This window comes from Leptosomus discolor, chromosome 7 (genome assembly GCF_034619465.1).
Source record: "Leptosomus discolor isolate bLepDis1 chromosome 7, bLepDis1.hap2, whole genome shotgun sequence".
NCBI lineage: Eukaryota > Metazoa > Chordata > Aves > Leptosomiformes > Leptosomidae > Leptosomus > Leptosomus discolor.
In genome coordinates this window covers 65,635,792-65,659,612 of record NC_141397.1, presented here as the reverse complement: position 1 = coordinate 65,659,612, position 23,821 = coordinate 65,635,792, and the positions used below count along the sequence as shown (strand labels likewise).

The 23,821-nt window shown below is 49.7% G+C and overlaps 1 protein-coding gene across 10 annotated transcripts in view; it reads left to right on the top strand.

Annotated features, from left to right (window-relative positions):
• The window catches only part of MBNL1 (muscleblind like splicing regulator 1), a 100,196-nt gene that overhangs the window by 16,466 nt on the left and 59,909 nt on the right, over window positions 1–23,821 (top strand). For 3 of the 10 annotated variants that reach the window (XM_086468678.1, XM_086468677.1, XM_086468675.1), the window contains exons 1-2: window positions 9,784–9,802; window positions 9,897–10,875. The exons of 3 other annotated variants lie outside the window; for them this stretch is intronic. In XM_086468678.1, the coding sequence (XP_086324804.1) occupies window positions 10,702–10,875 (174 nt within the window). In that variant the 5' untranslated portion in view covers window positions 9,784–9,802; window positions 9,897–10,701. Of the gene's footprint in view, window positions 1–9,779; window positions 9,803–9,896; window positions 10,876–23,821 lie in introns of those variants that run through there. 4 more of the 10 variants (XM_086468680.1, XM_086468681.1, XM_086468679.1 and 1 more) reach the window with 4 other exon arrangements.

The following is a 23,821-nucleotide window of genomic DNA, read 5'->3' as shown; positions in this document are numbered from 1 at the left end:
TGGGTTTGTTTGGTTTGTTGTCTATAACTTCTAAGTATTCAGTCTTTAATCACCATTTCAATAAAAATTGCTTTTTCTTAAATCTTTTCAGAAGCTGTTTTCCAAATGTTCCATGTTTTTTGTATAAGGCCAGAATTCTAAACTTTCATATTTGGTATTTTAAATGGCTTTTAGAGGCAAGAGTGAGACTACAAGGAAATGGTAATCCTGTGAGCTTTTTCCAAAATTCCTTCGCTGTGCTGTTCAGTTTGGGTAGCTGGCACGGGTGCGTTAATGAAAAAGGGGGCACGTTGAGGAGAACTCAAGTAGAGGATAGAGAGGAATCTTCCATGTGAGAAATTCGATGGGAAGGCCGATAAAAATGGTGGAGGTAGACAGTGATGATAAACGTTTTGGGTCTTATGGCAGCCTCTGCGCGTGCCGTGCTGTGCTACGGGTGTTAATTGGAACAGTGCTGGGGCTCAGTGAGGGGTCACGGGGGGCTCCCGTCCCTGGAGGCTGAGGGGTGCCTGCGTGAGCTCCCCGAGCACGTGGGCTCCCACCCTCGCCCCTGCTTGGCCGGGGGCCCTCTGCCGCGGCTCTCCTCTGGGAAGGAAAGGGACAAGGAGCTGCAGAATGAGCGCTCGGCGCTTGAGCTTTTCTGTGTTGGGTTTTCATATAGGTCATTCTTCAAGCTGTGATTTTTGGATTGTTTAAAAAAAATAAGAACGTTTAAAGCAACTCTAATGACTCAGGGTATAAGCTGAGTGCTTTAGGTACTTTTGAAAAATTGTCTGGAGTTTTTGGTCCGCACCTGTGGTCCTTTGACATGTTAACCCTGGTATCTTTACTCTGTTGTAGCAGGCATTTTGGGGAAAGTGATCCTTTTTTACGTTGCGTGAATATATAGAGGCCGTTTCTTCTGCCAGCAGAATGAATGGCAATTTGAAGGTGACGTGTTCTGTCATTTGGCACCGGTTGAGCACAGAGCAGGTTGCATTCAGAGTGAGCAAAAAGGACACGGTTCGCTTCTCCTTGCTCAGGAAGGAGACTGTGTTGGCGACCGGACTGCGCGCATGCCCCGCACCACGAGGGTGTCCCCACTACCTGCACTGCTGCCCTGGGGACGGCCTTGCTCAGAAGTCGCTTTGTAATTCGCCGCCGTCAGTCCTGGCATGGCGTTTCTTCTGGCCGAGGTTTTGTGCCGAAGCAGCTGTTCCGAACAGGGGCTGTTAACGGGTGGTTTTGCATTACTACTGTTAGCTATGTAAATACCATGATTCAACATGAACAAGCATAACAATAAATTATAGCAAAGACTGATTAAAAAATGGTCTCAAAGACTTTTTTCACTTCTTTCCTAAAATAAAGCATAGTCATTCAATTTTTGTTATTTCTTTTTAATAATGGTGACTAATTTGGAGCTTTTCCTTGATATCTGAAGACACATGTGTATATTTAGCTGGGTGAGATTGTTCACGATGCAAAATTAATCGCATCAGTAAGTGTTTCTGTGCTGCTGAGCACTGTGTGTGTAGTGATCTCTGTTAAGTCAAGGAAAGCGTCTCCCAAACTTGATTAGTTTTGCTGTATGCTGAAGAGTCACTTTGCTCTCATATTAGTGCATAGCAGTTATCTCTGATACCCCAAGTGGTGACAGAGCATAGAGTTAGAAAATCCCATTCTCTAGGATTTAGATTCTTACATAAATAATGAAAAGAAATTATTTTAGAGTCATTGTATTTCCCGATAAGTTATACAAGTCTTTACTGTGCTGGAAGGGTATGACTGATAAATATGACTTAAATGTAAGGCCAGCATGTATTAAATAGTAGAAAATACTCTATTTTTGATTGGAGATTCTTTGAGACTCAGCAGAAAGCTTTGAACTGAAATGCAGTCGGCTTCATCTCCTCCTAGTTTTCCAGCACCGCATTGCTTTGTGATTCACGTTAACGTTAGCGGGACTCGGGCAGCCGCAGTCTCGCACTAAGCCAGCGCTGCCTCGCTGCTCTGGGTGTCCCCAGCGGGGCACTGCTGCGATGGCTGGAGTCCGGGGTGACTTTGGAGGCGTGGGTCCCCCCGGGCCTTTCTCGGAGGTGCTGTGCTGGGGTGCTGCTCAGATAAAACTTCTGCCAGGCTGGGGCGACAGCTTGGTGCTGCCCGCATCTCTCCTCAGTCCCTGCTGCATCGCTGACCCCATTTTCACCCATTCCCACGTAATTTTCTCATCCTTGGAGAGAAGCGTGTGATTGTCGCGGCGTTGCCCCAGCTCACCGCTGCTGAGCTCAGGTGACCAGGCCATCGACAGCCGAGTTCTAGCTCGCTGTCGAAAGCAGAACTCCGTGTAACGTGTTCCTCATTGCCTGTGTTCGTGTCCCTTTTTGTTTGCCCTCAAGTCAGATGCAGGATGAAGCAATCCACGTAATGACAACTTCTGGCTCGCCTCGTGAGGAGCGCGCCCGTTGACGCAGCAGCAGTTGGGGTGAGGCGCCCCACGCTGAACGTGGCTGAAGTCCTCGCCGGCAGGCCCGCGGCGGCGGTCCGCACCTCGCGAGCGAGCAGGGGCGCGTGGCGGTTCGGGGAGCGGGACAGCGGGGTGTGACCAGGGGTGGGACGACGCAACGGTTCGGAGCAGGCGACGTGAATGGCCTCTTCTGTTTCTGGTAATTGAGCTCAGATTAATCTCGACAGTTAATTTGATGTGTGCAAGGATGTGGTGGGTGCATCCAGACTCCTAGTTCATAATTATTCACATAACAAAGCGATTGTCATGCGAACGGGCACGAACTTTGAAATCTCCAGTTTGGTGACGGGGCCCAACACAGGAGGGGGTGCCTGGGCTGGGGCAGGGTAGCGCAGCTGAGCGGAGGAACTTGTTGGCTGGAGCCAATGCGATTAGTAACAAATAAATGAAAATGTTAGTACCGACCATGTGTGTGCCGTAGTCCCTCAGGCGCTCACCAGCATGGTCTCTCACGACTCGTTTTACCCACTGCTGGGATCCATTTTCGGGGGAGGAAGAAGCCACCCTTTGCAACCGCGGCCACGTGGCAGCTGCTTTAAGGGGGGAAGTGAAAAACAATACAGCTGATTGTAAAAAGCGGGAACCTTTCTAGAGGTAACGTAGATTAAATGTAGAACCTTAGCAGTAATGAGGTGTCAGTGTTTTTCCCCTTGCTATATAGTAGATGTTAAAGCATCTGACCTGCCAGAAGCCAGGCTGGGCATCTGCTGCATCTCGTGAGTGAGAGCTCCTCCGGGTCACTTTTCCTCCCTGAAACCATCGGCATCAGCTGAATTTGATGTTAGAGGGAAGCAGTTGCTTCCCTTGCTGAGTCATGGACGTCGCTTTTTTGTGTGGTAGTTGTTATCGTGGGTGATGCAGTGATGCTAATAATCGTGTTTTATGTAACGTTTTATATCTATACACACAGGTACGGTTAGAAATCACCTGTCAGTATGGGAGTGCTTTCCAGTGATGTGTGGCTATCCTTTTTGCCACTGTTAGAAGTACCTCCCGGTTTTGAGTCTCAGCTGTGAGACTCGTGCTGTGGTCTGCCGTGTGGCTGTGTTCTTGAGGAAGACACCCCCACCCCGCTGCGTGCAGGGCGGTCTTCGTTAACGTTGGGCTGCGTAACCAACAGGCGCCTCCAGCCTGCTCCCGCTGAAACAAGCAGGAAAAGTAGCACAGAGTACGGTCACACGCGTGCGTGATGCAGGAGAGAGCAGGAAGCGTTTCACAGGTGAGACGTGCCTGTCTGGTGGCAGGGGACAGCGCGGGGCGGACGATGCCCCCTGAGGAGGCGCTGCGATTTTGGGAGGCTGGTCCTGGTGGGAGGCTGTCGACGTAGGTCATCTCGCTGCTCCTCTGCATCACTTGGCTTACGTACGATGGCAGTTAATCAAACAAAATGTCGTTAATGGGCAAGAGTCTGATTAATAAAGAGGTCTGTACTTTTTGGAGGAGTGCAGTTATTTTTTGTTGTGGCTTCTCAAATGTCTTTGTATAGAAACGCAGTGCTTAAAATGAATATTACTTAGAACAAGCATGTAAGTGATTTTAATGGAAGAGCTTTTGGTTATTTGAATTAAGTTTGTTTCCTTTTTAAAAAAAATGACTACTTGTACTTCTAAGTTAAATCACTAGATTACTGCTGTATTTAAACAACTTCTTTTTAGACTTGCTTGGGAAATGTCGCTTCTTTTAGGGTTGGAATTCCCCTATGTCAGGATAATACAGAACTTCCTGTTTCTAAAATATATTATGTAAATGTTATGGTAAAGGAATTATAGTATGGATATGTTTTTACTACCAGACAATATTTGCAATTTCGGTGGTGTGGATGGATATGTGAATGCTTTGTAACACATACATCAACGGCAGAATGGATTAAATGCAGAGTAGTCCTCCCTGCCATTTTGTGTCTCTGGCTCACAAGCCGAAGGAGCAGAGTGCCAGCTAGTGCACGCATTGCCTGGTCTAGAGACAGACACCGACCCTTCCCTGGTTTAGTCTGTAAATACCCATCCGTCTAATGCTGTCAGGGAACGCGAGTTCTGCAAGTCTCTGCAGTCCCAGATTTTGTAAAGGGGATTGATATATGACATAGGTTATGAAAAAAGCAGAACTTCAGCAGGCCTATTTCTTGACTTTACAGGTTTTGTTTTGGTTTTTACTTACAGTAACAGTGGTTAATTCATAACTGTCTGCTCCTTAAAGGAAAGAGGGTTTATGGAATTTGCGGTGTAACTTTCTGACTTGACAGTAGCATTACTGTAGTTAATCTGAAGTAAGAAAGGATCAGGCTATGGGATTTATGCGTCGGTGCCATTGCATTGTTGTTGGGAATCGGTTCACGGTTTGATTACGGACGCACGTCTTGGAGAGCTGATTTCAGGGCAACACCTTACTGCTGCACACGGCAGCAACGTGTGCGCTACTGGGGGTGCTTTGTGGCGTGTTGCCTCTTTTTCATTATTTATCCAGTTTTCGTGAACTGAGTGCGCTTGGATACATTCAGTTCAGATGTAAAGTCACAGTTAGGTGTTTCTGCTAAAATGGTCTCAGAAACTGTGAAATATACTCAAGATAAAAACACGTCTGATGAGGATCTGCCTAAGAAGCCCACTGAAGTCAGTGGGAGGTTGCACTGCCTCCCCAAGCAACTCTGTCAGAGCTCAAACAGTACAGAAATAACCTTTAAAACACTACTACTAGTACTACTACTAGTAAAACTATGTATATTATGCAGAATATCTGGGTCGTAGAAGTAGTGTTGGCAGGTATTTTACAAACCCGGTGTGGGACTTGCTCAGCAGTTCAGTGCTAATACGTGCTTCTGGTTTTACCGAGCTCTGCTTGAGTGCTGGGCTGTGGGGGCTGTAAACCCCGCCTCGAACGGTGCAGTGTCCGGGCACTGCCGCTTCAGGGCCGGCTGTTCTGGGCCGCTGCCTTTGTGCTCTGCTTTTTCTGGGTTATATGCCAAAGTGCAAATTGAGAGGGGGGTCTCTTCGCTTTTAGGTGCTGTCGTACGGGTGTAGTGGGTACAGTTCCTACAGAGCTAGAGTACAAGACTGATTTGGTGTGTTTAGCAGCAGTTTACTAAAGAATATTTTTCTTTAACCAATCCTTCACTGTTATGTGGCCAAGATGTTAATTAGCTCATTGTTTCTGCTTAATTTTGTGACAGCGCTATAATTATATCCCTCGATTGTGCCATGAAGTAATTGGTGTATCTTTTCCAAATTTTATGTTGAGATATGTTATTGGTAAACTTGGAGTTTGGCAGAGGTGTTTTGAAAATACCGTAAGGCAGTCAGTAATTTTTGTATTTCTTCATGTAAAAGACAGCCATTTGGCAATTTCAAGCTTTGAGCCTGTACTGTCAATGTAAATAGAATATTGATTTTATTCCGTTTCCTATCTCATTAGAGTCATTGTCATGAGGATGGACTCACGTTGTGTAATGATCTGTTCTTGCTGACAGTTCTCGTGTCATTGAGACTGGCGATTTCAGCTTCCGCTTCCCCTGAGCATAAAAATAGTGTTCTTCCCTGCCACGGTCGTCTTTAGTGCTGTGCTTTTTGCCTGTCCAGATTTGTACATCTTTCTTTCCGAGAGGCGTGTGTGAGTTGAGATAGAGAAAACAGGAATGTCCCGCAAGGCCCGTTACAGGAAGAGCGCAAACAATGGCTCCTCGGGAGCCGTTCCCAGCGCAGCGCGGCACTCCTGGTCCGAGGGCCCGGGGTTGTGTCAAAGACTGTAGCGAGAAGAGGAGGAAAAGGTGTCGCTAACCTGGCTGCGCAACACTTCTTTATAGCAGTTACGGGAAGTGATAAAAATGGAACATGCTTCATCAGAACGGAGACACCATAATGCCATGGTCCTTTCCGTGTTGGTTTCGCTTTCTCGGGCAGTTCCAGATAACCTTTCCATTGATTTGGGAAGCTGTTGGTTAATCATTTTCGTTGGCCCAGGTCAGCAGACAACTCAGTCATCTCTCTTACCCTCTTAGGGAGTGACAGCTCAGGGTTACTCCCCTCTCTTGCCTTTCCCAAGAATCACTTTTTAAATTTGTTTTCAAAGTTTTTAGCTTCATTTTCCTTGTATTCCAGATAATCAGTGCAGGCAAGGTTATGCTTTGGCCAAGCCAATGTTGCAACCTTCCCAAGACAAGTAGCAAATACTTCCAGTTTGAAAAGGCGGATTTCAAAAACCGGCTGTGGATTAGGAACAGCGTCTAGTACTGAATGGCCTGCTGGGTGCAGTCTGGAAACTATCAGCCCTCAAATTTTAATTAAAAAAAAATAATAAAAAAATCAACTCGATCCCTTTTCTGTCCTCTCACTATTATTCCTCTTCCTGGATTTGTTGCTGTCTTCCCTAGCTTATCAGAGACAGCCCAAAGACACATCCCATCTATCTGCTGGGGTTTTCTTGCAGACAGTGGTATCCTCTAGTATTTGAGCCTTATTGAGGACTCCTTATTGACTTGGAATATCACAAGAGAATTTCAAAGTCAGGGGGAAATAGTTTTATGCAGATAAAAAACTGTAATTCTAGGCTAACATCTTTCTTTAGTGGAGATACTGCAGATATATCTCTGGTCTGAAGTCAGTCTTTATTTTTGCTAGAGGGCTATTTTTAGCCTGACATTTCTGGCTATGTTTTCAGGTAGATAACAAATTCTGACAAAACAATTTTTCTTCAAGTAACTGTGCAGACAAAATATACATTGAGCATTTCGTCACATTCAGGAGATTTACCTTTGAGGCATCACAGCTCCTTGGAGTAATACTTTTCTTTCTGTAGCTGGCAGCCCGAAGAATGAAGGGTGAAATTCGGCCTTGTTTAATGCAGTTACAGACGTGTCACTGACCTCAACAGGAGCAGGATTTCACTGTGAGTAAGCGGCTAGTCCGACTCCAAATAGAAAACATACTACAAAGCTAGGAATAAAGCATAGTTCCCCAAGTTTTACCAGAAGATTACTCCTTTCACTACACGTGAGCACAAAAGAGAGTTTTCATCTGTTTTCACTTTGTACGTTGCCTCCATGCTGTCTTTGTTCATTAGGGGTGACTACTCTTGTAATGAGAGTGAAATTAAATACCTTGTCTTGAAAATGCGGCCTTTAACTTGCTTTGGCATTAGCATGTAAAATATGTCAGGTGCTGCTCTAACTCTCCTCGGTGTTTGGAAAAATCAATGCTCGGTGTGGATTGTATACCAGAGCAATGAACGAGAGAGAATCCCTGCTTAGAGCTGTGTCACAGCTTTGTTGTAGAGCTCTTACCGCCGGCATTGGCATCGCCCTCTCCTCAGAGTCTCACAGGGCATAAGCGTTTAAAAGTCGTCGTTTTGTGCTGGGCAAGTGATGGTGGGAGGAAGCAGGTCCATCTGTTATCTGGGCCTGGGGAGGACAAGGACGAGTGGCAGACGAGATGCATTCTAGGCTTCCAAAAGGTCTCTGATGTGGACGGCAGTCCCGCACCAGGCGGCTGGGGAGCCCGTGCCACCGGGGCACCCAGGCGGGCCTGCTGGCATGTGGCCGTGGGCAGGCGGCATCGCGAGGTCCCAGCGTGTTGTTCTGCACCTTCAGATCTCTTGGTGCTAACCCATCGTGGCTGGCTGGCGTGGCACAGGCGCGAGAGCCAAACTTGTTTGCCTGAGCACTTGTTAGGGAACGAGTTTTCAAGACCCGAGTCTCTGCTCTGTCCCCAAGTGCTGACCAGCAGCGACTGCTGGCGTGGGGTGACTGACTTCTTTGGAGTTCTAGGCAGCTGAAGCAATGAGTATCTGTTTACCAGAAAGACACCTAGCTGATAACTTGTGCTTGCAAGTAATTACGGACCTGCTAGCAGGGTTTAAAAATGTGGGCATGATTAGAAGAAGGAAACCACAGTGCCTCTTATCGTCCTACTGGCTGTGTTAGGTGTGCTTGACTTCTCCTGCCCTTTATGGTTCTAATCACTTGGTCCCTGTAAAAAGACTCCTCATAGATTTTCCTCGTCTGTTGGTTTGCACCCGCGCTGACCAGCACCACTTCCCAAGAGGTGTTTCTGACGACAGGGTCAGCGATGCTGCTGTGGTGGTGGTGGGAAGTAACAAAGATTACGGAGCAGCGTCTTTAGAAACCCAGGGATGGGAACAACCTTCCCCCCCGACACGGGTGGGATGGTGCTGGGGGTTGCGGTGCCGGCAGAAGTCCCACTGTCGGCGTTGCCCGCGGGCTCTGGTGGGCACTGCCGCGGGTGCCCCTCTGCTCTGTGCTCCTGGCTGCTCTTTGGGATCTCCAGGCTGGGACAAGAGTTGTATTTACGATAGAGTTGTTCTGTTTACACGTGGCACCGGACTTCTGTGGCAGAGCCGGGCATCGGAGGCTTGTCTCGCAGAAACAACCCTGCCGCCTTGGCGTCCGAGGGGAGAGGTTTACCCTCTCGGTGCTGGATGTTCAATGCCTGGGTGGGTTTTGGTTTTTGAAGCGAACGATGCAGCTCGTAGTTCACCTGCAGCGTGTGACGGGAGGGCGGGCGCGGAGCACCCCTTCGCTGCGGGAAGGGGCAGCGGCTCCTGGGCAGGCACCGCGTTCCCCGCGGGCTCGGGGCAAGGCAGCTCCGGGGGGGCAGGAGGCACCGGCGCCGAGCCGCTCCTGCGAGTAAGCGGCGTCTCCGCTCTGTCCGTGCCCAAGTCCCGACGCCCGCGGGGCCGCGCCGCTGCCTGACCCCGGCCGCCAACAGCCGCCCCGGAACGCACCGCAGCGACGGGCTCCCGGCGGGCCCGGCTCTCCGCCTCCGGGCGGGGGAAGCAGCGGGGGGGGGGGGTGGCGGGCCCGGCTCTCCGCCTCCGGGCGGGGAAAGGGGGGGGGGGGGGGGCGGCGGGCCGGGCTCTCCGCCTCCGTGCAGCAGCCCGTACCTGCGGGGGGGGGGGGGGGGGGGGGGGGGCGCTCGGCGGGGCGGGGCGGCGGCGTCGCGCAGGCGGGAGGGCGGGCGGGCGGGTCAGCGGACGGTACCATTCCCCGCGCCGCGCGTGGGCGCCCCGGCGGCGCGATGGTCCGTCCCCCTCGCTGCATGTCGGGTAGCGCCCGGGCCCACACGCTCGTCCTCCGGCGGCCGGGCGAGCCCCCTCGGGCGGGCGCGCTGGGCGCTCCGGGCAGCGCAGGCAGCCTCTGACAGGCGCGACCTTTCATAAGACGGCCCCCGCCATTGGCTTCCTGCCCGGAATATCGCTGCAACGCTCCCTGCGATTGGCTCGCTCCCGATCATGCCTGGCTCCGCACGGGGACGCGGCCCCTCTCCCCGCAGCCCGGCGGCGGCTGGCGTGAGTGTGCCCTGCGCGGGGCGGCGGCGGCGGCTCGGCGGGACGGCCCCGGCGTGCCGCCCGGTGAATTGTAACGTGTCTCTTCTCTCTACAGGTTGGTACTAAGAAGTGCCTTTCCTGACGTCTCTGCTGCTTGGGACCGCTTCTAGAGCAGCCGCTGCTTTTTGCCTTGCTTGCTGCCAGCTAGACTGCGACGACAGCGCATCCGCCCGCCACCTCTAGCCAGACGCCCCCGCTGCCACCCAAAGCCGAGAGAAAGGCGCTGGCGGGCCTTGCCGTAGGCTGCTTTACTCTAAAAATAAAAGTTTGCTGAGAAGGTCAGACATCTTCTGCCCGAAAATCAAGGAGAGGAGGAAAAAAAAAAAAAACAACACCCCCCCCCCAAAAAAAAAATCCAGTCTCGATCGTTGCTCTAAACTGCTGCATCTGTCTATGCCAAACTAATCGATACCGATTGCACCGCAACACCCCGTGGCAAATTCGGCTGCGTGGAGATTACCTTTCAGACACCTTTACTGAAAGCAGCTTGGAAATCCCGTGTCAGAGGGTCTGCCACGTTTTCATGCTTGCATTGTGGGCTCCGGTGGGCACTCAGGATGGGCTACTGAGCGCACGAGGCTAGTCCCGGGCCACACTTTTTAACGTTCACCTTGCTGGTAATCCTGGCATTTCTCTAAGTGCAAACTGTGTCGATTAACAGTGTCACGCTGTGGACTCCTGGTGGCACGTCTTTTCCTTGAGATTGCGGCCAGCCAGTTTTACACGTACTTTTAAAATAGGGAGCGGGGGAAAAAAAAAAAAGTATTCTGGAGGTGGCGCTTTCATCATTTCCAGTTTATCAGTTCAGCTACTCATTTGTCCGTTTTATTGGAAATTTTACCTACCTGTAAAATCTAAAGATGGCTGTTAGTGTCCCGCCAATTCGGGACACAAAATGGCTAACGCTGGAGGTGTGTAGGGAGTTCCAAAGGGGGACTTGCTCACGACCAGACACGGAATGTAAATTTGCACACCCATCGAAAAGCTGCCAAGTTGAAAACGGACGCGTAATCGCCTGCTTTGATTCATTGAAAGTGAGTAAATATTATATTATTTTCAAGGATATACAGTTAATGAAAGAAGCAGTTGTAGCCAGAGAAACGCTGCGGCCCAAAAGGGAGCAATTGATGGCTGCCAGCAGTGGGGTGGTTTTGCTGCTGTTATTTTATTGATGCTTGTTGATTTGTTTTGCTGTTTTCCTCAGGGGAAGGATGGGGGAATGAAGGGAAAATACGCCTGGCAGGGCTCAATCCTCCGGTATGGCTACAGTGACTGGTTCTTTGCCTCCAAATTATTCTCTGCCTGTGGCTGGAATAAAGGGCACTTCACGTAGAAACAGCAAAGTCACTGTAAGGATTCTTTGTTTTTAATAGCACAAACCACGTAAGCAATATGAGGATTTGTTTCCATCTCGTAACTACCAGCGGCTTGTTGGTGTCTCTGGACAGCTGATGGTGAATCTTAGAAGAGTGTTTTCCTTCCTAGGTTATTTGGGTGTCTGTGAGTGCCCTGCTTGTATTTCTGTGATTTGGGCTCCTGTGGTTATCCTGTCTTTTCACAAATGCACTGGCTTGAGGGAAGGACGACGCTTAGCAGAGGGCAGGGTGCCTCTAGACGCGCAGGCAGGGCTGTAGCAGAGAGGGTGCAGCCTCACGGTGAGTTTTAGGAGGCGTACCCGAGTTAGGTGCTGGAGATGTATGGCTGCTGTTTTACTGTAGCTGTAGATTCAGTAATAGCTGTTAGATATGTGGATCCCAGCCCCTTCCCTTTGTTTTTTGTGAAATAAATAATCTTGACATTTAAAATGCTTATCCCACAAACAGTACAGAATTAATTCAGTGGAGTCCTAAAAAAATCAAAAGTTGGGAGACGGAACTATGCCTGTCAGATTTTCTACAGTATAATTTTCTCTTCTTGAGAGCAGATCCCGGGAAGCGGAGCGGAGCATGGAGTTGGCTCCTGGCAGAGAGGTGCTCTGGGGAGGGAGTCGTAGCTGTAACCAGCTACTGCAGGTCGCTGGTGCAGCCGGGCCCCCATCGCAGGGAGCTGGGCAGGAAGTGGGGTTAGAGCGGTTTTGTATAAATCCTGCAACGTTCCCGAGCTTAAAAATGTGTCTTGTCTTCAGCTCAGGGAACAGGGTGAACCTTTAAAAAAAAACCTCTCAGGCCCAAAACACCCAGCTCCACCACCCCAAGCCGTGTTTTAACTTATGGCAATGGGAACGTTTTTGTTTCTGCGTTGTTCAAATTTATGTCAAAATTGCTGTTATTATAATGTGGGGGAGGGGGGAAAAAATAATTTTAAAACGTGGAAATAAGATGTTTCTATGCATTAAAAAAGTGTTGGAGTTGGGAGCAGTGCCAGGGGCTGCCAGCACCAACGGGGAGTCCTGGCCCCAAAGCGTCACCCTCGGCGGAAGAGCGGCCACCGTGGCCACCGCCCTGGGCGGCAGCGAGCCCGCCTGCCGCTTCCTCTTCGTGGCGTGGGCCAGCCGCCACTGCGAGGACACTGTGCTGCCCCACCGGCGTGTTGGTGGCGGCGGCGTGGCCCGCCACGTCGGGGACGGCCGTGCTGCAGCGCTGTGCCCACGGTGACGTCCCCGCTGGAAACACGGTCCTGGCCGTGGAGACCCAGACCTGCCTCTGCGTGCGAGGGTGCGAGAGTGCGGGTGTGTTACCGGTAACGCTGCCCGCGGGGTTTCCCGCTGAGCTGCTGTTCGGTCGCTGCGGCCTCACACCGCTGGCCTTGCGCTTTTCGGAGCGAGGATCCAGCCGGAAAGGTGGGAAGGAGACACTGGAGTTGGTTGGACCTGAATCTCCTTTCGCTACGGGAGGCAGCGCCTGAGCTCGCTGTACGTCAGCGTCCCCCGCTCAGACTTCTGGTGTCCATGGTCCTTGGAAGTGCCTTAAAATCTCGGTGCTGGACGAGGAGGCCAGTGGCGCCAGAGCCAGCGTGGCCCCTTGTCTGGATGAGGGGTGAACCAGGGACTAGCCAGGCTTGCCCGTCCCCGCAGCATGGGTGGCTCTTCAGCGGCCATCATCAGGGCACTTCCGTTTCCTTTTTTAACGAAGGAGATAATTATCACCTTTGTAAGGAGCCGCAGGGTCCGGGGATGACAGCTGTAGGTAACATCACAGCATTACTGCACTGGAAAAGAGCCTCCCGCTGCCCGTGTGAAGTCAGCGCGGTGGCCGGGCTGTAAGCTGGGAGGGAACCTCCTATTAAAAACCACACAGACACGTTTCCTGGTGTTCGTGCTGAAAGGTCTGCTTGGGGCTGGGGTGCTGCGTGCTGGAGAGGCTCCCGGGGGATCCCCTGAATCCCCTGGCTGCAGCCTGGGGCACAGGACCAGAGCTGGGAGAGCCGCTGGCTGCAGGAGCGCGGTGCCGCAGCGTGGGCCTGGCGCCGGTGCTGTCCGCCGGCTCGCCGCACTTCGGTTTGTGTTAGGTGGCTTGTGTGGCGTGTGAGAATACCTTCGGTAAATGGAAAATGGAATACAGCCCTTCCGTGAATTCCCTGTCCAGCCCCTGCAGCAGAAAGCAGTGGCTCCGTTCTGGGTTTGGTTCGGAGCTTTGTCAATTTTTGTGTGTGCAAAGCGGACGAGCGCTAGTCGCTTTGTTACGTTTTCTGCAATATCACAAACTTCAGATGTTATGCAAAAACGATGTAGGGAAGTGTTATACGAGATTTGTCTAGACCTTGTGAGGTCAGTTAATAGTTTACCAAAGAGAAAAATATTTTGGATGAGGACATTCAGAAGTAATTTTTAATATTATATATTTTTACATATATATTTAATATAATATATATGATATTATATATAACTCAGTGTGGACTCAGAGTTCTTGCTCTGTACTAAAATAGCAGTACAGCCAAAAATTGACCTTAATATTAAAAATAATGGATTCCTTATAAATGTTAATATTAGTATTAACTAAACAGCTGTTCTTGCATTGTCTCTTGGAGGTAGGTCAGATATTCAGTCACTGAATTTTTCTTTACGGACTCTGAATGCATCTTTCACCCATAGTGCTCCCAAGAATTAGTGTGTCTTACAAAAAAACGCTGCTGTGAGCTGGATCAGGCAGGTGTGCGTTAGTGCTGCAGCGAGCCGCAGCCCCGCCGGGAATACTCGCTCCCGAGCAGGAGATGGCCGGTGCGCTCGCCTATATTTAGAACGTAAACAAGCAAAGCAAATTCTTTCTGCGGGGACCCCGTGAGATGGCAGTACCTTCGGCTCTGCCCGGCCAGACTTTGGCCCTGGCCCAGGTGTCCTCCACGAGCGCTGTGCAGGGACGGGGCGCACGGAGCCCGCAGCCAGCTGCAAGCGAGCGCGGCTCCTCCGGCCTGCTCCTGCGAGGTAAAAATAGATGTCAGAAGTGGAACTTGCAGCTCGGGTAAAATACCTTTTTCTTTTTTTTTAACTCCCCCCCCCTGCCTGTGAGGTGAAAGCGAAAACTGCCTGTGTGGGTCTAGAGCACGAAGAGAGGGGCACCTGCTCCCCAGAATCCCTCCTGCCTGTCGCGTTGCCGCCCGCAGGTACCGTCGCCGGTTTGCAGGGGCTGCCGGTGGAGCCGTGGCGCTGCAGCGTGGGTCTCCAGGCGCGTGTCGTTTGTGGGGGAACGCGTCCCGCGTGCCCACCTTGCGGGTTCTTTCTTAATTCTGCCGTGGTAGCAAGCAGCAGTCGTTACGTGTTAATTAGGAGCATGGGGGAGAAAAAAGAAGGCGCGTACATTGCTGTGACCTCGGCGAGGTAGCGCGAGGAAGAGGTCGGGGCCATGTCAGTCAGAGCAAGATCTTATCATCCTGCTGTTGAATACCCTGCTTCATAATTAGTCCTAATGAAATCTGCGAGGCTGTCCTTAGGGTAGTGCCTTAATCAAGATAAATGCATGTGGGATAATCTAGCCCTTAGATATTAGGAGGATAATTTTAAAACAAGAATGATTATGTAGTATATTCAAATTGTGTGCTTGAGTGGCTGAGTCAGCTCCAGCTCTGGCTCTGCGTTGTTTAAATGCCATAGGATTTTGTTTCCTAAATTTGGATGCCTAAAAAGCCTGTTAAACTGTCTGCAGCAAAAATAAGCTCTTGAGTTCCTAAATCAGGAAACCAGTTTGCAACAGAAATTAGATTTTTAGCGTAATTTTAAAACATTTTTCTTCGTTTTGTTGCTTGGAAAAATGTGCCTAAGTAGAATTCATTTTTGAAATTACGTTAGCCTCATCAGATGTTCCGATAGATGAGTCATCTGACGTTTCCTGAAAATGGAGATAAAGATGTCTTAACAATAGGGAGATGGATGTCAAATGCAAATCTGGTGGGCGGCTGCAGATGCGCTGAGGACACCCCTGCCTGCCCGCAGCCCGGCCGCGCGCGCCACATCCTTTGGCTGCCAGGCGGTCTGTCCTGGCCGTCTGCTTCTGAAAGTGTGAAAACAGCGAGGAAGAAAGCGGGGGCAGGGTGATGAAGGCTCGGACTGTCTTTTCGGTAGCGCTGCCTGCCGTGGGTCGGCACTTCGCCACCGCAGTCAGTGGCTTTTCTGCCGGGCGAGAGCTGCTGTGACCCAAAAGACGCCGGTTCTGACTGATCTGAGCTTCACGTGGTTTCAGGGGACTCGGTGAACGCCGCAGGATTTGGGCCGAATCACAGTTTATCCCCTTGGGGCTAATGTTCACTGTGGGCACCACAGCCCTCAAGCAAATTCTGGCTCTCTTAAGTTATGCTTCTGCTAAGGCAGCTACCTCATGCTCGAGTTGAATGTCCCAGTGAAGTGTAAAAGCTTTTTCCTACTCTTCTTCAACAGCTGAAAAGTCTTGAACTTTCACGTTTCTCTGCTTTTTTTGAAATTCTAAGAAAAAGCTAGAGACTAGTTTATTTTAATTATTATTACTAGTTCAAGTCTTTTCACTGATGGTGTCTAAGTTTGAAGCTCTGGTGCTTTGTGTATAAGATCCACCAACACATAGTGTGTTAGTATTTTATCTTCTGTTGTAGAAGGACTTATTTTTTAAAAATGAAATTCCTGAACTCTGTAAAGTGACATGCCACTTTTTATCAAGAAGCCTTAAAAATATATAAAAGCATTATTATTATTATAATTATAGTTGAACTTGGTGAGCACCTTATTTCTACCACCTCAGAGACATAATTGTTAGTTGTTCAAATCTCTCTACTTCATCACTGCTTCAAAAAATAATGATTTTTTGACTTGTCATTCCCCTTCATGTTATACTTACCTAAGGTCATAGAATAAGGACCTTATTTATGTATTTTAATACGAAGAAAAGAAAATCACAGTAAGCATATAGCACTAATAATGTAAGAATGCCAGATCATTGCCTCTGTCTCTTTTTAGGCAGAAGAAAAGAATGCAGAGACACCTAAGTTACAGAGCGCTCCAGCAGGTGACTAGTGATTTTATCTCTGGTATATGGCATCACTCGAGTGCGAGGCAATAGCAGCATTCGGGGCGCAGAGGTGAGGTTCAGCTCAGGGGCTGGGAGGCAGACGGACACACAAATTATTCCAAGGAAACTGGTAAAGCAGTAACCCTTGGAAAAAAAATGAAAATATAAACAGTGTTCAAATTCCTAAGATCTGATTTGCCATTTTTCTCCTCTTCAGCCTGTGCATCTGCCAGTAGGCTGAGCTCCAGAAGAGGAGGCGAAGGGAAAGCGGCAAATACATTGGGAAAATGGTGCAATTGTTAGGCCAAGTGGCAAATAGTCCATTAAAAAACCAAACAATCGAAACCATGCGTGTTCCTCTGTGGGAATATAAATGGCATTTTGAAGTCTTATCGGATAATTCAGACAAAAGAGTTACGGCTTGCTATGGCAGTCAGAGTTCATATTACAGTTTCAGCTCTACATCTGCAGGAAGAAATTAAAAAAAAATAAAACATTGCATTGCAGCATTTGCGCCGTCATTTTTTTAGAGGCTGCACATAATAGAAACCAGCGTGTGTTTCTGTTACGTATGGTCAGGAACTCTGCTGTGTACAGTCAAAACCAGTAAAGTTCTGAACCAATTTGTGGGGAAAATTTAAGAGAGGCATAAAATAAGAAAACCTCATGTCAAGAATATTCAGTCTTTTGTCCCAAGTCTTCAAATGAGTGGCCAGTAGCAGCCTGTGAGGCCTCTCTCCTTCTCGGGATGACCCAAGTCTGTTGCTCTGTTTTTCTGAATACAGATCCCTTGTTGCCAAGGTTCACTCTAAAATTCGTTGGAAGCAACAAATTACATTCAGGACTGAGGGATCACATCTGGTTTTCGACTTTGGAGAAGGATTAAAGTTTCTGTGCTGGGACTGCATAGCCTTGTTAGCCCAACGGGATGCCGTTTCGGAAAGGCTGCCCTGGGCGCTGCTTAGGAGCCTGTGCTTCACGTCAGGAGCAGCTTCTGTGTCAGAGCCGTGTCTAAGGTCTGGGGATGAGACCTCTTCTCTAGGAGACTGGCCAAAGCCAAGACAAGTCTGTAGCCCTCCTGCCCGTTTGGTCAGATTCAGAAAACCCTGTTAAGAGGAAAAACCAGCATTTTTGGGGGGTTAGTAATGAGCACCTTTTTAATCCTCTGTGTTTTCTTGTGCTCCCTTCTGTGCCACGTTGTTTTTCCCCACGGATTGGCGATGGGTGCATGGGGCGGGCTCTGTGGAGGGCTGAGCACCTGCGCTCCCTGTGCTTCAGCGGCGGTTCTCACCCTGGAACCAGCTCCCAGCACCGCCCTGGCACTGTCCCACTGCTGGCGGGGGTCTGGCCTCGGCGGGGGCGGCAGTGCCCTGCACTCAAGTGTCGGCTTGGGGTAGAGAAGGCTTTGGTGACGAGCAATTAAAGGGTGTCCTCGTGTATCCCATGTCTTTCCCCTGCTCTGTGTTGCTTTCAGAGGGAGCAAAAGGGAGAAGGCGGAGCGTGGTTCCGGCTGGGGCGCCTTCGTGGGGGTGCTGCCTGCGGCGGCAGGTCAGCTCTCCCGTTTCGAGGACCAGGATCCCAGACGATGCACAGTTTCAGTGACACTAATTGCTTGATTTTGTCCGCTGATTGCCTCGCTGTGTGTTCCCTCCCACCAGGCTTGTGTTACACTGCTTGAGGGAAATAAGAGGGTGATCCTTCTGGTCTTTGAAGGACATGAAGCCGCCTCGCTGAGTCTCTATCTTGCCGGCTGTGCTAATTGGCATGCTTGCTGGCAGCCTTGGTCGCACCGGGCTGGATTTGTGCAGGTGAATCTGCCTGCAGGCAGCACAGGGGCAGCTGATCCCTGCTCGCCTGCCTGTGTGAGCCCCACATGCTGGCTGGGGGATCCAGGCTTTTAGTTTCTTTGTCCAGGGCTGCACAGCAGCACTTAAATTAGTCTCTGTATAAAATAACAAAAGAGATGCTTTTATTCTGAGCCAGAGTTCTTTTTCCTTCATTTGCACGGTGCCACTGGAAGGATTACTGCTATTGAAATAAGATTTAAGTAAACACTCAATTGGCAGGTGCTGAAACACAGGATTATGCAAATAAGAAAACCTTTTTGGGGTTCATGTTTGAATTTATTGAAATACTTATGACTTATCCCCTTCATTAGGGAACATCTAATTATTTGACTGAGACAGAACACCCGTTGAGGTAGTTGGAAGCAACTCCAATGTTTTGATCAAATAGAGGAAAATATTAGCGTCTGATGAAGCGGATTTTTAAAGAATAATAAATCCAGCTACTTCATCATCAGAGCGTAGTGATGCTGGAGTGCTTCGCATCAGCGGTGGTGAGCTGTGGGACGCGGCAGCTTCCCAAGCTCCTGCTGCGTTAGTAGCGGTAGCGTAGGAGACCTCAGAGCACCGCTGCTTCGTGTGACCCACCAGCAGCCGTGCTGGAAACTGGTCGCGTACCCAGGCAGTGCTGGTTTGAGCTCTGGCGTGCCCCCAGCAGGAGCTGCCCCGCACCATCCCCGCAGGAAGAGGGGCTGGCAGGGTCTTGGCAGAGCAGCTCGGCGTGTGCCTCCTGTCCGCCCCAGGGCTGTCACCCGTCGCGGGCAGGCAGCAGGGTTTCCCGAGGGGCAGCACTAGGGCAGAACCGATGCATTGCCCCCCTGGCTGTCTGTGTGCCCAGCCCGGAGCTGAGATCCGCTTGTTACAGAGAAATGGAGCTGCGTTTGGTGGGCACTGCCTTGAGAGGTGCTGTCCCTGCTTCAGAGTGAGCAGAGGCATTCCTGGTTGTAGCAGATACATTGCTGTGATAAACAGGATCCGTTTCCTCAGTTTGCGCTTTTTTTAATGTCACAGTCACTGCATCAAATCCTGGTTGATAAAGTGCTGAACTCAGCAGCCTGTTGCACCCCAGTACACTTTGACTGACAGTTCTCAGCCCTGGAGATCTGGAAAAGTTCTCTCGCTTTTCAGAAACGGGATGCTGGGAACACTAGTGCTGCTCCGATGGGAAAATGCTGATACTTCAGAAGTTTGCTCAAAGGCTGCTGACGAGCGGTGGTGCTTTAGCAGGAGGGTTTGAAGGGGCCGGCTGGGGTAGCGGGTTTGGATCGAGCTTGCATCTCGAGAGCACTTCAAGTCCCATCAAGTTCCTGGAAAGACTTTTTTCAGCTCCAGATTCCTCTGGACCATTTCTAACTTGGCGAAATAATAGAGAGTTAGCAAAAAAGGAAGAGAGTGCTATTTGAAGAAAGGAGCAGTTTTTTGAGGAAACAAAGCCGTTTACTTTTTGTCGGCATGATTTCACTGACTTTGAATGGGATAGTATCCAAGCTTAAATATAAACATGAGTAGTTGTGAGATTGAGATTTAAATTTGAAAAAGAGGAATGGCAAAGTGTGGAAATTGTCCTTCACGTGTCCATCCTGCCATGGCGGCTGTGCGGGAAGGCGCTTGTCCTTAGGTGCCCGAGGGGCCAGGATGCGGCCGGCGTACAGAGGGGCTGTGTGGACGCGGGAGGTGGGTGGCTCTGAGGCCACCTCTGCTGGGGGAGATGCTTGTGGGACCACTAGCAGCAAACGCTCTGTTGAAGCCGAGGTGGAACGTGGCAGTTCGTGGCTGGGGCAGGTCACGGGCAGGAGTTGGCTCGGGTGCAGGGGGGTCTGCAGTGAACCTGGGGAGCAGGATCGTTCGTCTGTGGACATGCTGAAAAAAACCACCGTCCAGGAGCAGCCATGCAAACCCCGGGGAGCTGCAGGTGTAGCAGGTAACCACTGCTACTAAAGGTAGGTAAAGGTCATTGTTTTCTGCTGTTCTTAAGTCTTTCCTGTCTCATGGTCATGGACTGAGTTGCTGTCCAAGGGAAGTACCCATCTGCTGAACTTTGGGAGCATCAGAAGCCCTATGGCATTTTAGCCCCTAGCAATATTAATGCTTCCTCAATTTCCAGCTTTTCCACTGGTGTTTTCACTTTCCCTCTTCTTCCTCTAGGTGTGCGTCCTTTTAAAAACATCCTCAGTCTTGAAAGCATAAATGCAAGCTGATCAGAAACATTGCTAGGTTAAGATTGCAAGAAGAGACAAGAGTGGATTGTTAACAAATTTGACTAGTCTGTGCTTTATACGTGTCGGAGAGCAATGTAAGGAATGTGTGAAAGTGCACAAGTGAGCAACCAGAGTTCCGTGATGAATTTGTAACTCTGCGAGCACAGACTCATAATCTGTTGCAGAAATGAATTTCTTTATCCTGATAGAATTCAGTCTAAAATCCTGTGTGATTTCAGTGCTAGTTTCTATGCTGGGCGAGGGAGAGGTTGCTCGGGTTTTTTGAGAACACTTTCCAGCCTTGGGTGGCCCAGGGAGAGGTTTTCACTTCACAGGAGCCTGGCAGATTCGCAGCTGTGTGTAGTAGCTAGGGTAGCAGTGTCGAGAGCAGCGCCCATTTTTTCTGTGTTTGTTGATACAGGAGTACACACGTTTAACTGAAGTCTTTTGAAAACAACAGAGAGAACAACCTGTGCTGTGGGACCTTGGGACTCCCTATAAACTGACACTGGTGAAGCAAATACTTGGAGAAAAAGAAATGGTACACCTGGGCATGCTCTTCGAGCAGAACTCAGCCGTCGGCGTGCAGCAGCTCCGAGCGCATTGTGCAGCCACGGCAGGGCGAGCTGAGGCTGGGCAGGCTGCGGGCCCTTTTGTCACTTGCCATTTTCTGCAGCGGAATCGGGGGTGAGAGCCAGCTTTTGATAGTAAATTGCGCCTGTAATTCAGCTTTCTGGTGGCAGGACGTGTCCAAAAGATCGCTGAAGTTAACGTATCCTTGGTTGGTCCTGGTGAAATCTGCCCTGCGGTGAACTGAGTTAAGAGACAGCTCTGGTTTCTGCAGTGATTGTATATAAAATAAAAAATATTTGCCCCAATAAAAAAGAGGGCAGGTTAGGAAAAACCCTGACTGGGCAAGCCAGATGATTAAAGATTTCGCGCTCAAACTAGGTGCTCCTCAGAGGAAACGGAAGAGTCAGTTCTTTGTGTTTATTACGTTGATATTTATTTCCGTTGTTTATTGAACACTGAGACCGCAGGTGCGCAGGGCATGCAGGTGATGGATGGATGGGCACACGTGGGTGTATGGGACAGCTTCATTTCAAAGTAAAGTACCTTTACTTAAAATGCAAAGTTCATTTTGATAGTGGAGCACGAGGAGTCGTTTCACAGAAAAAAAAGTAATTTGTGATTTAAATATTTCCAGTTGATTCCGGGATGTTGTGGGGGGGGTTGACAGTCAGGGGAATTTTTCGCTTGGCCAAGCACTTGTTGCACAGAAGGGAACGAGCGTGGAGCTGCAAACTGGTGAAATAGACCTGCAGCAAAAGGGGAAGCACACTGCAAGCAGGGCGAAGTATTTTAGTCTTTTTCTGTGGCTGAACTGGAGGAAAAAAGGGATTTTTAGAAGAGTAGTACCATGCAGATGCAGTTAGAGCTGGCTTTTTTGGAAATGGTTATAAACTCCCGAGAGCAGGAGTTAAAAGAGTCTCCAGACTGTGAAGTCAGCTTGGCTTTTCATGGCATTGAAAGTGAAACTGTCGGCGCTTTCCTACTGGTACTAGCGAGGGTAGTAACAACATGGGTTTGGACAATAGTTTAAAATATTGCTGGAAAAAGTGTTTGGAAGTATTAAACCAGGTTTTTTACCCCAGTAACTTACTTGTAACAACTTATTTGCAAGTTGTATTTTGCATTCAGAAAACATTCCCAGTGTTAATGTAATTAATGTGCAGACAGAGCAGTGAACGCACAGGTGCCATTTCCATGCTGGGGTACACGGAGCAGTGCTTGTGCTGAGGGGAGATGAATTTGCAAGGAAGCTTATTGAGCTCTTTAGGTAAGAATGGCCTTGTGAGAAGACAGAACTACCAGCTCTGGGCAGCTGCGTTCGGTGTCCTAGGTCATGGGTTGCTGTGTTTAAAGCTTTCCTGGAACATGACTTTCCCAAAGCCTGGCAATTGACCAAAACAAGCTTAAGTTGTACAGAGTCAAAAGCCTTTTTCAGAGGTCTCTCAGTGATTCCTGTTACCTTGCAATCTTTTAGTTACCCTCTTCAGTTACATTTCAGTGGAGCAGGACCCTGCAGCCGCTGCTTGGAGCCGAGAGTTCAGCCTGTTGGAGATGCTCCCGGCAGCGCTGGCTGGGGAGAGATCCGTCGGGTGCTTGTCAGAGCCACAGCTGCCTGTTGCTGTGGTCGGTGCCACTGAAAGGCGTTCATTAAAGCAGCTGTAAATGATTAAGGGGTTTTGTGTGCCTGGTGCCTCTGCGTAGAGATGAGTGTTCCAAAGTGCAAGTTGTATGCAGTGTTGCTCGTTTTAAAAGTTTTGAATTGTGCAGACAATGAATTCAAATGCTGATTTCAAAAATGCAGAAAAAACTGACTTGGGCATTATTTCTCATTTGGTTTTAAAACCTCCTGGAAGTGCTAGTTGTTAGGTTTGGGTGGGGTTTTTTGTTGTTGTTGGTTTTTTTTTTTTTTTTAATTGTCCACTGCAGGTGTAAATTGGTAGGACTCTGATGAAGTCATTTTGGCACCCAGGCACGGAGAGGTGTTGTCGTTCATTGAGTAGCTGCGAGCACGGAGGTTTGCAGCCCTGGGGAGCGGGTGCGTGTGTGTGCAGTCGCTCTTTGTGCTACCTGTGTTGTGCATTTGCATAATGTAGATAGCCAGAGGTGTTCCGACTGTTACATGACTTACTAATCATAGTGCAGTACTTTCTCTGGTTTTTTATCTGTATCTTGTATAGGTTTTTAAATTTCTTTTGTACTTGCTTTCTTTTTTGCTGTCAGGTGAAAGGCAGGGCAAGTGCTCTCCGTATGTTTAACAGAAGCAGGGCTTTGGGGTAAGGGTAGAGTTTTGTTCCCTCCAAAGACACGAGGGAAACACCAAGTGACCTGAGGAGGATTAGACACCCAGTGACTGTTGGTGTTTTCTTTTTTCCAGTGGTAAAGCTCAAAGACTCAGTGACAAACAGGAAGCGCAACAGCTGAACTGTTTAGTTTGTAAAAACACCTGTCTGAAACTGTAGGCTGGCAAAATCTGTGAGCAGGACTTTTACAGTGAAATATTTGAAACAAAACAAAATAACATTTTAGGGAAAAGGAAACATTCATACAAGCTAAGGCTTAGTCAGTGTTTCCCTTTCACACCCCACTGCAAGACATCCCCTCCTTCCTTCGAGTTGAGGCTGGGGAAGAGGCAGCGTCCCCAGTAGGCTGGGACCGGGCTTGAGGAGTGTGGCTTGCCGGCACCTCTGCCGGTGCCGTGGGCCTTGGGAGCCAGAAGTTTTGGCAGGATGAGCAGGTCGTGAGGGTGTCTCATTCCCGTGTCTGCAGCATTTGCTGGTGGAAAGCTGAGGAGGAGAAGAGTTTTTGCCCGCTCCGGCCGTGCACGGCTGGGGTGGACGCAGCACGTGGAGCTGCCGACGCGGTCGCCGCCGTGGTGAGCGGGACGGGCGCCGCTGGCTGCGGTGGTCTGCACCCACGCGGCGTGTCGGCGTGCTCCGGGGGTGAGTCGGGCCCCGG